A 17,293-nucleotide genomic window follows, 5' to 3' on the forward strand; every position below is an offset into this window, starting at 1 on the left:
TTAAGTTAAGTGTTTCTTGCTTGTGCTTTGTATCGTACTGCTACAAACACATTGTTACCAAAGTTTACAATACCGCAGTTCAATTGTGTATGCAATATATAAAAAATCATATAGATACTTGATTTACAATGAATCATAATCCATATGGTGGACACATTTGTTGTAATAGTAGAAGCAATGTAAAATTCAAAACTGGTATCGCTTTATTGACTTAACTATAGTATAATGCTGTTACATCTGTAACCCAGAAGAAACTGCTGTCAAAAGTAAATACATTTTATAATGTTAGTCAATAAAGTGCTACCAGGTTCTAATGATTACATATTTTCAACAATCTGATTGAAATACACCTTGACGCTGTAGTATTTATCATGTATAGACAATTCATGTTCTGTAGTTTAATCCGATCTAATAAATGTTTGTTACTGAGTTTGTATTATGGTATTGTTGTATTTTATCTGAAGTCAGTGTTTAACAAAATGTTATTATCAAACGGAAATCTATAGCTGAAGTAGTAAATAGTTGCTGTCAAATGGATTTTCTTTCCAATGTTTAAAAGTTCCAGTGTAAGTGGTCCCATCCTTCACTAAATTCCTGTTTTATTCTTAAGTTGATCTCCAGAACCACTGTCTGTGTCATAATCAGGTGTTTCAGTTGCATTCTACTATCTCTAATCATTATTAGATTCAACCATATCATACTATAAATAATAAGTCCATTTGGAAACCTAGGGCTGCTGTCTGGGCTTATGTACAGGATAAAGTTGCTGTCATTGGTACTTATGTTACCTCCAATGTATAATAGTGCCAATAAAAAAAAATCATCCGTGTCTCTCTTCACATGATTAATGTAATTTGGGCGTGGCCTTTAATGTCACTGTTCAAGGTCACGTACAGGTAAAAGTTGCTGTCACCTGTAATGTACAAGTAGTAATTCCTAGTTGGTTTCATTCATGTCTCTCTTTGCATGATTTTATCATGTTGCTACTATATAAGACCCCCATGGGTCCCTTGGGGCTGCTGTCTGGGCTTATGTACAGGATAAATTTGCTGTCATTGGTATTTTTGTTACCCCCAATGTATAATAGTTCCTATAAAAAAAAATTCATTCGTGTCTCTCTTCACATGATTAAATGTATTTGGGCCTGGCCTTTAATGTCACTGTTTAAGGTCACGTACAGGTAAAAGTTGCTGTCACATGTGACATTATTGCAAATATCTACCTGGGAGTAATATCCAATTATTTTTATCCATGTCTCTCTCCACATGATTAAATGCATTATTTAACCCCCTATTTCATTTCCCCCAGCCCACTTGTACAGGATGTGCCCCGGCAGTAATACTGAATATTGTATCTTGGCCCTATACTATCATGACCAGACCATCAAACCTTTTGACTCTTTTCACATGATTAAATTTTCTAGGCTCCCGGTCTATCTGTGATGAGGTATTAGCACCCACGTTATAATCAGGGGCGGATCCAGGATTTCGGAAAGAGGGTGGTTAAAAACGGAAAATGTATGATTACTAGGCCGGAAATGTGCTTTCCCGACTTCTAAAGAGTTTTTTTAATGACCTTAAAGTTCTTCAAAATTCAAGGTTTTTTCCTCTTGAAAAGATCAGTAATTTTATCTCATTCTTCAGGCCTCTATATAGAGAAAAAAAATCAAAGACATAGTGAGTGCATTTCCCGCACGATTTAAAATCGTAACGGTACTGGGTTTTGTCTACAGGATTTCATGCTTCGAACAGGTCATTCCATAATAGAAAAAGCCTTTTGATGGACATTGTGTACCTTTTTAGCAAGGTTTGCCTACGAAACTAACTCAGGCTATATAAAATTGATCAGAATATGGAAAAATTAATGGACTACTACTACTAGGGAACAGTGATTCACTGTTCCCTGCTACTAATGTCCATTTTTATTGATCTAATCTACGTAAATTTACTTTCAGAGTTTATATTTCATTAATTAAAAAATTAAAATTGTTTAGATATTTATTTAAAATATATATTATATAAAATAATGTAATCGTTAAAGTTTAATAATATTTGATATTGAATTATGTTAAATACACAGGCTTATAGTACAAGAGTCCAGTTAAAATATGTAAATAATACTCGAAATGATATACTTATTATATATTTATATAAATATTATGCGTAAATGTGCATTTAGTATATTAAATTAAATTTAACGAAAAAATGGAAGAAACATAGGAAGGAAGAAAGAAGAAAAGAAAAGAAATTTGAAGCGGCTGAAAATATTTACCGAAAATAAACAATAATAATAATTTTGTGAATGACCTGTTCAAAGTAGGGGCGGCTCTAGGATATAATTTATGGGGGGTGGGGGCTAAGATGTCCGACTGGGGGAGGCTAAGTATTCATGGGAGACTAAGTATTTATGGGAGTAACTATAGCGAGCAGCGTTTTCTGAGGGCCGAAGGCCTGAGCAGGTGGGGGGGGGGGGGGGTTACCTTCCTCCCAAAACAGCGAGATTTTTTTTTTTAAAATTGGGACTTCTAGATGGCTGGAAATGGCACTGTCAGCCTTGAAAAATACAAGTTGATATTTACTTTAAAATTGTTAGTTGTTACTATATACAGTACTACTCTCAATAAACACGCATTTCATTGTAGGCCTACCTAATTTAAACTGTAACACTCTTTAATGTATCCATAAAAGCATTAAGACGTTAAATTAAACTCGATTCACCATTGTTATGTTCTGCTTGACTGATCAGAGACGAAGCGATTGCTGAGACAGATTTGGCTTGGCGTAGGCAGTAGGCCCTACAGTACTGGGGATGGGGAAAACTAGGCCTATTATTTTTTTTTTTTGGGTCCGACTACCCGACAAGCTTTGGCCGATGGGTTTGCTTGACACCAGACAGATGACCTTAAGCCCCACCACCTGTCTCTTATACACATCTAGAGCCCCTGGTTCAAAGCACGAACTCCTGTAGACCAAACCCAGTACCGTTACGATTTAATCGTGCGGGGAAATCCACTCACACAGTTTATCCACAAAGTTTATCCACAACAGTTTGTAGAGGGCGTTCTGTCATCGAGCGTAACGCACTTTCACTCTGAGTGGACTCTCTTCTGTTATTATTACATACTCTTTGCTTACAACAAGCGTCGTGTTAAAACATTTATATTCCGCTGGAATTGACGTTTCTGAGTCGCCCACAATTCATGCACGTGACGCACGCATATTCAATATACTAGAGATTCGGTTCCCCGACATAATATTAATAGGCGTACTGTTGTTAGTGTAATATCTTTGTGATAGCTAACAACACTATTCCTTTGAAGACAAAATTCCAACATTTAAACACGTCCTCAAATGCCCTCTAAATATCATAATTTTCTATTTTTTCTTATGTTTGGGAGTGGGCATCGGCCTGAGTGGGCGTCGCCCCGAGTGGGCGTGGCATGCCATCGTCTCAGGGCTGGTACAGACGGTATGGTTCTGATGGCCCTGTCAGTTTAAAATTCTTCTTTGGTCTGTGAAATTTGCCAAATATTTATATTACAACGTTCATAAACAATCCAATTAAGATAGAAACACCAATTAATTGTAAACAAGACACCAACCTGTGTAATAAAAATAGTTCAGAGAGTAGTTTAGATATAAATGGGGGAAATCAGATAAATAATTTAGTCTACCCTACTAACACACTTTAAAGTCATCAACTAACTCTTCATACTCTTTAAAGCAACCAAAAAAATAACACTGAGAACTTAAGCTACGTATGACCCCTCAAATCTGCGCATCTGTCTAGAAAAATGTAAATGTAAATGTATAATCGCATGTCTTAAGTGTTTTATCCCATTTATGCTTTTTAAACGAAGGTGTGGATCCAGTTAAAGATGTATTTGCCAAAAGTTAGTTTTGGTAAAATGATAAAACATTTCTGATTCGTATATGTGTTCATGAACAAGGTGCGTTACGATGTTATGCGAAGTAGGACTTACGGCATACGTCGGAACTTTCGTCAGTCCCGTCCCGGCAGTCAGGTTCACCATCGCACTTCCACCTGCTTGGTATGCAACGTAGGTCGTCGCAAGTAAATTCTTCTGAATTGCATGTATTCTGCCCTGGGGGCAGAATACATGCAATTCATTTCAATTCAATTCAATTCAAAATACATTTAGGTCATTTAAAATAGATTACATTTTGTGAAACTTTTTCCTGAAGGCAAGTGTCAACTATTTGAGATTTTATTACATATAGGTGATTGTTTTTAAATTCAATGGGCAATATGTAAAAGAAGACCGGAAAGTTTATATATTTAACAGCCTATTATTAATAGATGGATGGATGGATGGATGGAACTCCTACAGGGTTTAGCTAAGACAAAATCCATTTGTGAATATAGAGATACTTAAAATATGTAAAATGATATCATAACTTGATATGCAAATAGTTGATATGGTCTTTGCTTAGACAATATTTGAAGAAGATTCAAGCACGGAAAATGACCAAAGTGCCGGTCAGAAAAAATAGGAAAACGGAATTGAAAAAGAAAAGTAAATTAGAAAAAACAACGGCTATTAAAAAAACAAACAAAAAACAAAAACACAAATAAAAAAAAACAAAAACGTCAAGACAAAAACAAAAAAAACGAAACAAAACAAAAAAACAACAAAAAAGATCTCGTAATCTCGAAATCTCCGATGAAGGCACCAGGATAGATGATTAACTTAAATGGAATTCTTTTTTCTCTTTTGTGGGGTCGTCCCACTTTTATTCATAAGTTCAGCATTCACAGTATAATTTGTAAAGAGTTGTTCAATATGGCTTCTTAAAATATCTTTAACAATTTTTTTTTTCTTTTTTCTTTTTACTTTCACTTGAAAATTATGCACATCGGTCAAGGTGTACAATTACCATGCCATTTTTTCTATTTGTTTTCTGTCATTTTAATAAAGAATATAATAAAAGGTCAAGCTTTTGCAACTTAAATGGAATTCTAATAAACTTAAGCTATACAATAAAGGGCAAAACACCTACATATGATGCGTGAATTAAGTAAATTTAAAATTGACACCAACATTCTTGAAAAGTATTATACTTCGATGATATCCAGTATGATTTATTTTTATTTGATCCTCTGGGGTGGAAGTCTGAGCACTAAAAACAAAGGTCTACTTGAAAAAAATTAGACATAGAGCGAGTGAGATGGCATTTTCAAATTTATGTGATATAAAAATGCTGTTTTAAACATGGTCACACGTATTCTATCCCAACCTACCCATCCCTTATTTCAAGAATTTCCTTCCCTCATTACTCGCATTAGGTCACATTACACCCGAACTAGCCGATATAATAGATCGTTTTTCCGAAATCTATTATTTTTTTTTAATAATCAGGTCTCTTAGGTTACCGTTTCTTATTTTATTCAATTCTGAAGTCTTCAAGTCTTTTTCTTTTATTCCTTTTTTTCTTTCATTGCAATGTTAGTTCATATTTTGCTGTTTTAGACTTTTTAATTTTAAATTATAATATATACTTCTTTTAATAATGATAATTATAATTAAATTAATATAAATATTGTATATAAGTTTTTTAACGTCCGTTCTTATTGATATTTAATATGTACAGATGTTTTTTTTTATATTGTTATGAATTTTGTATAAAAAATCATTGTAAATGTCCATTATTTAATTGATATATGTATAGGTTTTTCCCCGTATTGTTGTTTTTGTGTTGTCTTGATGTTCCATATTTTTTTTTCTTTAAAAAAATATGTGTATTGTACAAAAGACAATTTTCTGATGTATTTTAAATTTATATTGGACAAATAAATGCTGAGAAAAGAAACGCATTCATAATAGAGACAGTAGAGTGTATTGGCCCCAACAGTCACCCATACAAAAAAGATATTTTAATCAATCAGCCGAGTGTTTCTAGAGATCCTCATCAGAGCTAAAAATCAAGCAAAAATAATCAGGGAATATAACTCGACGTTAGCAAGACTCGAACTATAGCTGTACTGGTATTACCGAAAGTGAAATAGAGACTTAACCACTGCGCGCTATATGAGCCCACCCTGCGTAAGTCAGTTCATTTTTAGTTCAAAGCGATTCAGTGATTGAAGTAAAAATTGTTCATGCATATCTCTTTGCTATAATGAGAAGGAAATTTAAAATTGCAACTTGCAATTGCAAGTCTTTAAAAGGTATAAAGTAAAAAAAAACACGAAAAACAAAAATACTAATTATAGTACAAACAAATAGAAAGTAGGCAGTGCTTCTATAAGCGCTTTACACAAAATGAAAAAAAGAAAGGGAATGAAATTATAAAATATCCAAATAAACCATTTCCCGTTCTCCAGCACTTTGAAGCTGTCGTAGTTGAGTGCTCGCCAGAACAGAACCCATATGTGTCCAAGTAAAAACGCTGTCTGACTATCTTACCATACCAGGAAGACAAACAAATGAAATGTTGAGTGAACTTGGAGGATAAGATTTCAATCAGATTTAATCTGTTTTTTAGTTAAAACTAGAGGAGCACAGTAATTTGTAAAAAAATTCTAACGTACCAGACCTATATATCTCAATAAACATAGCAATGAATCTAAATGAAACTTGTGGTCCAATGGAGAAATGAATAGATTTTGGTGACGATCCAGAGTATGATGTGGATGTGTCAAAGGAAAACACCCCAGAGCAGATATTTTAAAAACCTGATCTGAATGAAATTTTCGTAAAAGCTTAACAAAGAATAAATTATTAAATGTTGTTGATGATCCAAATTTGAGTGTGAATTTCAGGGTCAATTATAATTCTAACGTCCCAGACCTAAATATTTTCAAAAAAACTTATAAATTGCAGGGGCGGCGATAGAAGGGGTTGGGGGACCCCACGTCGGTGACTTTTGGACCCCCCTTTCGGGGAATTTCCAGCAAGTTCGTCGGGGAAAAATCAAATCTCGGGCGCCGTAATTATCACTTTTAAATAAATAATCCCATAATCAACACATTTTATTATCTTTTAATTAAAAAAAAATCACCGACAGATATAATTTTTCCCAGACTGGGTGGGGGAAGGGCTAGGTTTACCCGACGGGCGAGGGGCGTGGACCCCTTGTCGGGGAGCCTGGACCCCTCTTCGGTTAATTCCTGGCGCCGTCCCTGATAAATGGATCTAAATGAAACTTTGAATAATAGTTTTTCATCGTCCAGTAAAGAAGTGACTAAATTGTGATGAATATACAAAGTAGGGCATAAATTTGAGGGCCATTTAAAGTGCAAACCTTCAACAACAGAAATATCTTAAATACGTTATCATTGGATCTATATTATTTTCTGTATCTTTTCTTTGTTACAGGCATTTTCTGTATCTTTTCTTTGTTACAGGCATACCCGGCACATGGTCTCAATCTTTTAGGGAATATGCCTTCGTCCATACATTTTAATTTTAATTTAAAAAAATTCTGTACTTGGCCCTTATTTTATCTTTAAATTTGTTTTTATATACATTGTACTTTGTGCTCTCTCTTTCATTGTTGTTGTTTTATTTATGAACGAAAATAAATGTCTTTTGAATTGAATTCAATTGAAAAAATGAGTTGAATTCAATTGAAAAAACTTTCCAGAATAGTTATTTCTTGTCCAATGAAGAAACTATTACACTTTGGAAAGTTTAACCAAACTACAAGAATAGGGTGTGAATTTGAGGGCCATTTAAAGTGCAAACGGCCCAGACCCAAAGATCTTAAATAAGTTATCAGTGGATCTAAATGAGACTTTCCAGAAAAAATTTTCATTGCAAAATGAATTAACGATTAAACGTTGGTGCCGATCCGGAGTTGGGTGTGGAAATGAGGATCATACATAAGCAAATGTTCCGGGCCAGATATATCAAAGTCTGATCTACTGATTTGAATGATATTTTTTAGAAAGTCTAGCCATGTTACAAAGAAGAAATAATTAAATGTTGGTCAAGATTTAGCTGTGAATATGAGGGTTATTCAAAGTGCTAACGTCCCAGACCAAAATATCTCGAAAACTCATAATGGATCTCATTGACCTATGGTTTGTCATGGTCCAATAATAAAATGATTAAAAGATTATTCGATGTAGGTTGTGGGTATTAGGACAATTTAAATGAATATGTCCAGATAAGATAACTCAAAAACGGATCAACTGACCTGACTGATACTTTCTGGAAAGGTCATGTTACATGTAAAAAATACTGAATTTTAGTGACGATCCAGATTCGGGTGAACTAAATATCTCTAAAAACGTATTTATGGATCTAAAGAACATTTTCTAAGAGTATTTTGTAATGTTTTAATAAAGATGTTTTAATTTCGATGACGATCCGAAGTAGGGTGTTGATATGAGGACCATTTTAGAATATTTTTTTGGAATGGTGATTAAACTATATAAATGCAAGTGCAGTTATTCAAAGCGTTGTTTCAAAACAGCTGCAGTTATGTTACACACAACATTACCGTGAAATGCATGGACAATGTTCGTTCTCAATCACTGAATTACCATGATATTACTCTGAATTAGATGAACTAAACAGGCACTGAGTTACGCATAGTCGGATCATATAGCGCGCAATAGTTATAAGTTTCCAGTACCTCGCTGTTACCATTGCAGTTATAGTTCGAGTCTCACTAATGTTGCGTTAGTCGTGAAGTTGGTTTTCATCAGGGAACAGTGAAATTTCCCTGGTTTTCATAGTATTTTTTTTACTTCATAATTTTGTTTAGTAGTATTTAATATTTCTGTTTTTCGTGTGTTTTATATTTTATAGTTTTTAATGACTTTTTTTGTGCAATTTCAACAACACTTCTCATTATGACAATGAGAAAAAGCCATACCGGTATTATTCTGTTTTACAGACAGATATAGTAAACTTTGTCTACACTATCAAATATTATGTGACAAAAAAATGTGATTTGCCCATATATGGGTACGAGGACGTCATATCACATATTATCAAATTGTATAAAAAAAAAAGTTGAAAGTATTCAATTCTTTTTCCATCATATTTTATGTGAAGATTTTTTGATGAAATTTGATAGTGTAGACAACGCTTTAGTCTAGTTTAATTTGCTATTGTTGTGGTTTGGACTCCCAACCTCGAGGTCGGGGGTTCAAAACTCTCGCTGTGCAAGTCGCTTGGGCAAGGCACTTTATCTACGGTTGTCTCTCTCCACCCAGGAGTAAAAGTGGGTACCTGGTAGGTTCAAACAAGCCTGCGCTGAATACAGCTGCAACATTATGGAATTCCCCTATGGGGCCTGAGTGTGTGTTCCATATGTGCTTGATCCAGTGATCCGGGGTAATAATGTTCAGCGCATAGAGAAGTTTGATATGCGCTATATAAGTATACAATAATAATAATAATAATAATAATAAAGGAAGTTCGTTTTTAGTTACTGTTAAATACGGTAACAACCAGTCTCGTTTACTTAAATGAAGTTTTGTTGTTAATTTTTCTCTGTGAGTGATCAAGAGAGGTAACGCCATGCTCCTTTGATTTAATGCTTCTTTTTCGGATCTCTAATCAGCAGCCGACCTCTCAGTTGTTGCTGGTTAAAGTTAACGTTAAACTCGTTTGAAGCTACTATCGGGTCTTTTAAACTTATTTCCTCTAAATCGGACATTTCTCTAAATTTTAAACTGTTGGTATAATCGGTTGTTTTTCGCAAAAGGACAACACAAACAATATCTGAAATACTGGTAATTATAGATTCAATATGCTCTGATATTATTCGACTTGCAAAAATGGCCCTTGCAATGCACTTGTTGATGCACACGCGCGAGATCTGATGTAGTTTTGAAACGAGATTTAAAAAAAAAAAAAGCAGTAGTGGTATTACTCCATATAAAATTGACCTTAACGAAAATTGCACCACTCTATATTGTCCTCCCGTCGGCAGCCCAGAATTTTTGCAGCATGCGTCTAAACCTGCCGCGTACAAACATTTATGAGAATAAAAAAAAAGGAAAATTACTTACCTAAAGTAGATCTGATAATAAAGCAGGATAGGCAACATAATACCAAAGCATGTAGTAATAAAGAAACCATTTCCTAGGTTAGTAATGTGATATCCTAGTTGTATAGTGTGTCAGGACGTTTCCCTTACCAGTTTGATTCAGAAATAAAGAAATAAACCCCTGTTCGAGTAGTATCACGTCTTGTCTGATCAGCGGGTCTTATTCATCTGAAAAAATAGGCGCCGCATGAGCCTCTCAGTCTGCTGAAACTCTATGGATATGACGTCAGATAATACAACGCGCATCTACAGATCAATGTAGTATTTTTAAATCGGTCTCATGTCCAAGATCATTATACAATATGTGGCAAAGACAAGCCAAACCAGTCACTTGTCGCAAATCGTGCTTCAGAGAAAATGGCTAAAACATGCTGGAATGTCAAATTTTTATAAATCTATTTTATTGTAGTAAACTAACCTTTATATATCTACACCTCATTCTATGCTGTTATTTTCCCCATTTTCAATGTTAAAATAATACTTTTTAAGGATTTAAAGATAGTTTCTGCATGAGAAATGCCTGAAATCATAACCTTTGACGGCTAATTTCTCATTGTTCTTTAAACAGCTGTGTGGTTAAACGCTTATCATTTATTTCGCCAAATATAAAAACAAAAGGGTCTATGTGGCCGGCAGGCTTGCCCAAATGCAAGAAGACTTGCCATCTGGGCTCTCCTCATAGCCCAACGACAAACTAAAATACAAAACTGCTTAAAAATTTGGAACAATTACATAAAAGTATTCAAAGAGTTAAAAGCTATAAATGCACATGAGGTAACATAATTAAATTGCTAAAATAGGCTACAAAATGTTTATACAAAAGAAATAAAAATGTAAAAAAGTTAATAATTTATATTATAATGGGCAACAAACTAATCAGTTACAAAGTAGTTCATTACGAAGATGAGCTGGAAAATTGCACCAAAACAAACGAAAAATTTACACATTTGTCTTAACAAAGGCAAAATTAAAAACTAAGTTCTCGGGATGGCGGCCGTTAGTAGATATGAATTGTAAAATGTTTATGTTAAAATTATTATAAAAATATTTTGGGATAAAAATAATAAAAATATATTGCAAACAATTTTCAATTTAAATTATATGAAGCTTTTCATGTATTTTTGGAGACTTTGATGTAGCATGCTGAACCTGTTCGCTCCATTCCAATCTAATACTTATGATTACGCCAAGATATTTTATGGATGATACTCTGGGTAATGCAATATCTTCCAAGAAATATGCAGGCACATTTTCTTTAAGCCTAGATGAACTACTTACGTTCCATGACCATGAATTTATTTACATTAAGTTTTATCAAACGCTTTGGAAAAATCCAAAAAGGATGTTATCAATACTTGAGGGACGGCGTTTATCAGGATACTTGGCCAGTGATGCGTAACGTAGCTAAGTATTGTATTAGTGGATCTCCTCTCCGTGAAACCGTGTTGGCACGGATATATAAGCCCGTATATATCGGGGTAGTATCCAAGGTGGTACTTAATAAATCTCTTAAAAAGTTTACCAACCACTGAGCAAAGATGGTACATGAAATGACCATTTTTTTACACGGAATATCGGCCATTTTAAATGGCGGACATTTCGCGCCAGAACTAGATCGCGTCACCAACTCTTTTTTGAACTATGCACTCATTATTATATACAACTATTTTTGAAAAGAGATTGACTGCACGTGAAAGAGCACACGTGATTAAACTCAGCTCAACGATACATTTTGTTATATCGACTTAACCATAACAAAGCTGTGTGTGTGTTTTGTGTATGGATGACGATAATGTTGTTGGTGATGTTAGTCATATTTTAAAAATAAATGACAGCATGTAGTAACTCAACATCCATTCTAAAACATTAAATGTATTATTTATTCATTTCCTCTCAAATAGAAAAATCTAAATACTCCATTTGGTGTCGGTCTTTAATTATGGGGATTCTAAAACACCAAAGGCAAAAACAACTGAACATTTCCCTTCAATTAAAGACTACTTTAAAAAAAAAACATTTTAGTGCAGATTTTTACAGACGAGACATAAAAATTATACATCGAAGGCCAATGTCTTGTGTATACAGTGCTTTATATTGAATACCGATTGTGTTACTAGGACGTTGATGATGATATTTTTTGTAATGGGTGATTTGGTAAAACAAATGATGTATAGCTACCAAAACATTGTAATATATAGTGACTTTAATGCAGTTAAAAATTATTAAATGATATTGATATGAATGTACACATCAATATAATACACAATATAAGATGATGTTATGTGTTTACAGTGCTCTACATTCGATAGGCAAGGCAGAGCAAAGACGGATCTACTGATATATTTAGTAGAACGGCGTTGTTAGTAACAACACCGTCCTACTAAATAATAATAATAATAATAATAATAATAATAATAATAATAATAATAATAATAATAACAATAATGATAATTAATAATCAATAATTAATAATAATAATAATAATGATGATGATGATGATGATGATGATGATGATGATGATGATGATGATGATGATGATGATGATGATGACGACGACGACGACGATGTCGACAACAACAACAACAACAACAACAACTAGAGGGTGCACAATTATTCATGACCACTGAAAGAAGATTGGCCTAATTACAGACGGAAATACACAAAATTTACTGGATATAGACCCAAACGTTCAGGTTACCGTATTTCTCCCAGACAACTCATGGATAAATGTGGTGGTGAACGTTATACATGCTTAATTTTAATAGTCATATTTGTGTTGATGGTAGGGTATATATGTTTTGGTAGGATAAATGAAGTAAAGGCGATTAGTTTATAGGGCCTTACCTATTACTGTACATTTCTTGTAGAAATGATATACTTATTATTTGTGGCATATTGAAGATATTACTGTAGATCAAAATAGGAAGTTTCTACACAGATTAGTAGACACTGTATGTTAATATGCTACAACTTTTATATATTTGTATATCTTTAAGGTCTAGCGGTTATTGAAAAGTACAAATTTGGCCATGTCAAAAATAGTTGTTGATCGCGGTCGGTAGGCAGGGAGGTTGTTTTTTTCCCCTTTATTTTTAAAAATCTGTAATGAAACCACCCCCTTGATACATGCCAATTCTTCTCATCACCCATGGAGAACAAGGCCTCATTTATACTTGACGGATCTTCCGGCGTAGTGTTTGATCCGGTGGAGTTTATACACTCTTACAACTCCCTGTACGAACAAAAAATGAAGGACAAAAGAAGAACAAAAGAAAAACACAGGCCTAGCCGAAATTGAATTTTGTGTGGAAAGACTTGTCTAATCTAGGCCTATGATTGTTAGGCTTCAAATATTTTGAAAATGGCAGATAATTAGATTTAAATGTGATTATACTTGAAATGAGAATTTAAAAACAATTGATTTGCAATTGTATTTGTGGGTATTTCTGCCATTATTTTCGGACAATGCTCTTTTTTTTTTATCTTCGAAGAATTCTCTGTTCAGTCGTCTTTTATCATTTTTTAAATTGTTTTCTAGTTTCCTTTTTCAGAAATTCATTCTAATTTGTCTTTTACAAGCATAACAATGTTGAACTGTATGCAATAAATATAATAATAATAATAATAATAATAATAAATAAATAAATAAATAAATAATAATATAGGCCCCTAATAGGATAATAATAAAGTTAATAAGTTAATAATAATATAGGTAATAATATCATAGGTAATAAATAGTGCCCTATAATAATCTATCAGAGCGATATTAGACACTAAATGTAATAAATAAAAAAAAGAAAAATTAAATAAGAAAAGATGCTTTTTTAGGTGGTCCTTAAAAAACGTCAAGAATTTGCCTCCTTAATACATATTGGGAGCTGGTTCCATAATGGTCCCCTCCCAGAAAAAAAAAAAGATCGATATCCATATTTTGCTAGTATGACTAATGCCAAAAAAGTACGAGATAATTGTTTCCTTAATACCAATATTGTGCACCAGTGATAAAGATTACATTGTGAAAGTAATGCTATATACATTAGACAATCGTCTCTCTCAATGATAAACAATTATATGCAGCACTATGCAGTTGAGTGGGTTTCTCATGATAAACTATTACAAAATAGGTATTAAATGCCAGTTAAGTGAAGTCTTTCATAAAATTTGCAGTTCAGTGCATCTTTGCTGACAAAAGTAACACAGACTTGCAGTGGAGTGATATTTTAATTTTTAAAATTCATATTTTCCGTTATAATTTCAAAAATCTAAATACTTTACAAGTTGTGTTACCGGTATGTCCCCAAACGTGCAAAATGCTGAAAAAGTGCATTTAAAAAAAATTGACAGTTGAGTGGTTTTTTCATGACAGGGCAGTATGGGTCTGCATTAGTTATATTTTATGCATAATAAAGGGTAAATGTTTTTAAATTGGTCTATTTTTAAAAATTTTTGTAAGTCCACGTTAGAGTTTAGGTGTAAAATGGGTCCCAGTTTTTAAAAAGCCCCACATTATTTATATGCATGACATATATGGGCCCACTTTTTAAAAGACAGGTTCACATTAGTTCGATTTTAGGTATAAAATGGGTCCCGATATTTAAAATGGTCAACATTATTCAGTTTACACGCATAAAGTAGTTCCATATTTTAAAAGTTGGGTCCGGAATATTAGGTAGATTTTATGAATAAAATAGGTGAAAGATGGGTCCACATTAGGTAGATTTTAGGTATAAAATGGGTCCAATCCTAACAATGGTCCACATTATTCAGCTCATACGCATGAAATGGGTATAAATTTTAAAAGATAAGTCTACAATAAATAAATTTTATGAATAAAATAGGTGGAAGATAGATCCACTTTGTTAGATTTTAGGTATAAAATGGGTACATACAATGGTCCACATTATTCAGTCTATATGCATGTAATGGGTCCACATTACATAATTTTTATGCATAAAATAGGTAAATTTCTTTTTAATGTTCCACACTATTTGTATGCATTAAATAGCGCCAAAAACGTGGGTCTACTTTAGATTTTTGGTGTAAAATGTGATCAAAAATGATCCACATTGTAGTCGTAGATCGAAACGAGTACTATTTAGACTGTTTTATTATATGACAGTACATACGACGATTACTTTAACGTTGATAAATTAGATTAGTGATTTTGAAATATGTTTTTCAAATAGGCTTATATTACAGTGACCCTATTGTATGTATTTGGCACTATTACAATATTTAGTGATTCTAGTCATAACATTAGTTATCAGCGAAATTTAAACCCGGAGGCATATATTATGCTCTGAGTGTACTTTCTTGCTTATCCTCTCACCACTTTGACATACTGTACTGCAGTTCTTACAGAGGCTTGCGAAATAGCAAGATTTAGGTCGTAAAGCCATGGATTTCCCGGTAAAGCATATTTTTTAACCATGTTTTAGGCACGAATGACGATATTTGATAAGACGTATTCGTATATCGTTTTGGTAAGTTTGCAAAATCTCCCTGTTATGCAGGGTCCGCCGGACGCTTATGGAGAAAAACAATATCATAAACAGTATACATAGAGTTATTTCATCAACAACATATTACAATAGTGTGTGACTTTGCCATGCTTTTGCATCGGTGGGATCGTTGTCGGTAATCTATAATGGTCATTGGTAAGCGAACTATCGTTTCCTGAACTGGAACGCATATCTCACCAAAACAAAAATTAGTCAGTGGCGTAACGCCTATGAGCTCTCGTACGGAGGTCCGTAAGGGCCCAGACCCCTAGGAGCCCCTAACCACATGGTCCTCGATTTATCACCCTGACCCAAAATTGATACATAACAGCATAATGTGTCTCTGACATCGACTGCATATCATATTATATCCAGTGGCGAATTAAAGTGCCCCCTAAATGTTTTAAAGTATGTGAATGAAATTTCCGGCCATTTAGAGGTGCCGTAATAAAACATGTTCTTCTCAGCCACAACCATGGTTGGGTTGAGGTGGTATTGGACCTTCATCAGTGAAAGTCTCTCCACTGGCAGCGCCGTAGCCACCAGTACTGTTGGTCAGGTAGAAACCTGACCACATTTTTACAGACCACCAGGCACTGCAATCACTTTATATTTTTTCAAAAATATCATTTTATCTCTCACCTTGACCTTTGCCATAGCGAAAGGTGTGAAGGTCTTGATCCGCGACTGCAAGTATTGATTGAAAGTGTACCATAGCAATATAGGCCTATTATTTTTTGTTCATATTGTCTAATCTTAGATTTTTGTCAATGTCAAAAGGCAAAATACTAAAATAACAACAATGCTGTGAGTAACAATTCTTTCTCTTGCATAACCTTGCCTAGCCTGTTTTGAATTCCAATGTTTTTATTGTTTTGCTTCATCATAGTCTTGCTGATGTTAGTTTAAAACATATTTTTATTTAAAAAAAAATATTTTTAAACTATGTATTAGATTTCTACTACAGAACATCATTAAAATTGGTGTATACAATGGGAAATTAGCAAATTTTTCCCAGGGCCTTTGGCAAATCAACCCGACTGGTAGCCCTTGGTGGCTTCCTGGCCCCCAGAGATTCAGTGCTCGCTTCGCTCGCAACATGACACTGCAATTATCGTGGCTCCGGCCCTGCCATTAGTCCTATTAAACATGCCTGGATTCGTCACTCATATCATATCATTTATTTTGTCGTTACTAAAACATTTAAAATGCAATGACAAACATATTAAAAAACAAGCACATCTAACTCACAATGGAATCGCTGTCAAGGACACACAAGGCCCCAATCTTAGAAAACCACGGGGTCCCCTGCCCCATCGTTACGCCACTGAAACTGTTTATTATTCTTCGATCATACTGACCTCGGTTATTATTTTTGTTTGTAATTTTTTTGTCATATAGGTTCTCCTTTTATGTTTAGGTTGTTTACCACTTCAGTAGCTGTCGCTGCTCTGGTTGTATTTAAATGTTAATTATATTGCAAGTGTGCCAGTACGTACCATGTTTTTTTTTTTTTTTTTTTTTAAAGAATGTATCGTTCACACTCTTTATCAGGAAACAATTATTGAGATGATTCCGGACGGAAACACCTTATAGATAAAGAGAAACAGAAGACTGTTTAATCACTTGACAATATGTAAACTTCAAAACGAAAACAATGAAATCTGTTTTTTTAAATATATATATCAAAGATCTTATAAACACAAGATAGCGTTCTCCGCGATTTACGCGTAACAAATAGAAGCGTCGGTCAAGGTTCAAAAG

The 17,293-nt window shown here is 33.8% G+C and overlaps 1 protein-coding gene across 1 annotated transcript in view; it reads right to left on the reverse strand.

Annotated features, from left to right (window-relative positions):
* The window catches only part of LOC117103785 (low-density lipoprotein receptor-like), a 29,529-nt gene extending 19,454 nt beyond the window's left edge, over positions 1-10,075 (reverse strand). Inside the window, exon 1 of the mRNA XM_033244405.1 lies at positions 9,991-10,075. Coding sequence (XP_033100296.1) covers positions 9,991-10,060 — 70 coding nt within the window. The 5' untranslated portion in view covers positions 10,061-10,075. The remainder of the gene's footprint in view (positions 1-9,990) is intronic.
* Positions 10,076-17,293: the final 7,218 nt, after the last annotated feature.

This window comes from Anneissia japonica, unplaced genomic scaffold, assembly GCF_011630105.1.
Source record: "Anneissia japonica isolate Jap-2015-1 unplaced genomic scaffold, ASM1163010v1 scaffold287718_len389476_cov179, whole genome shotgun sequence".
Taxonomy (NCBI): domain Eukaryota; kingdom Metazoa; phylum Echinodermata; class Crinoidea; order Comatulida; family Comatulidae; genus Anneissia; species Anneissia japonica.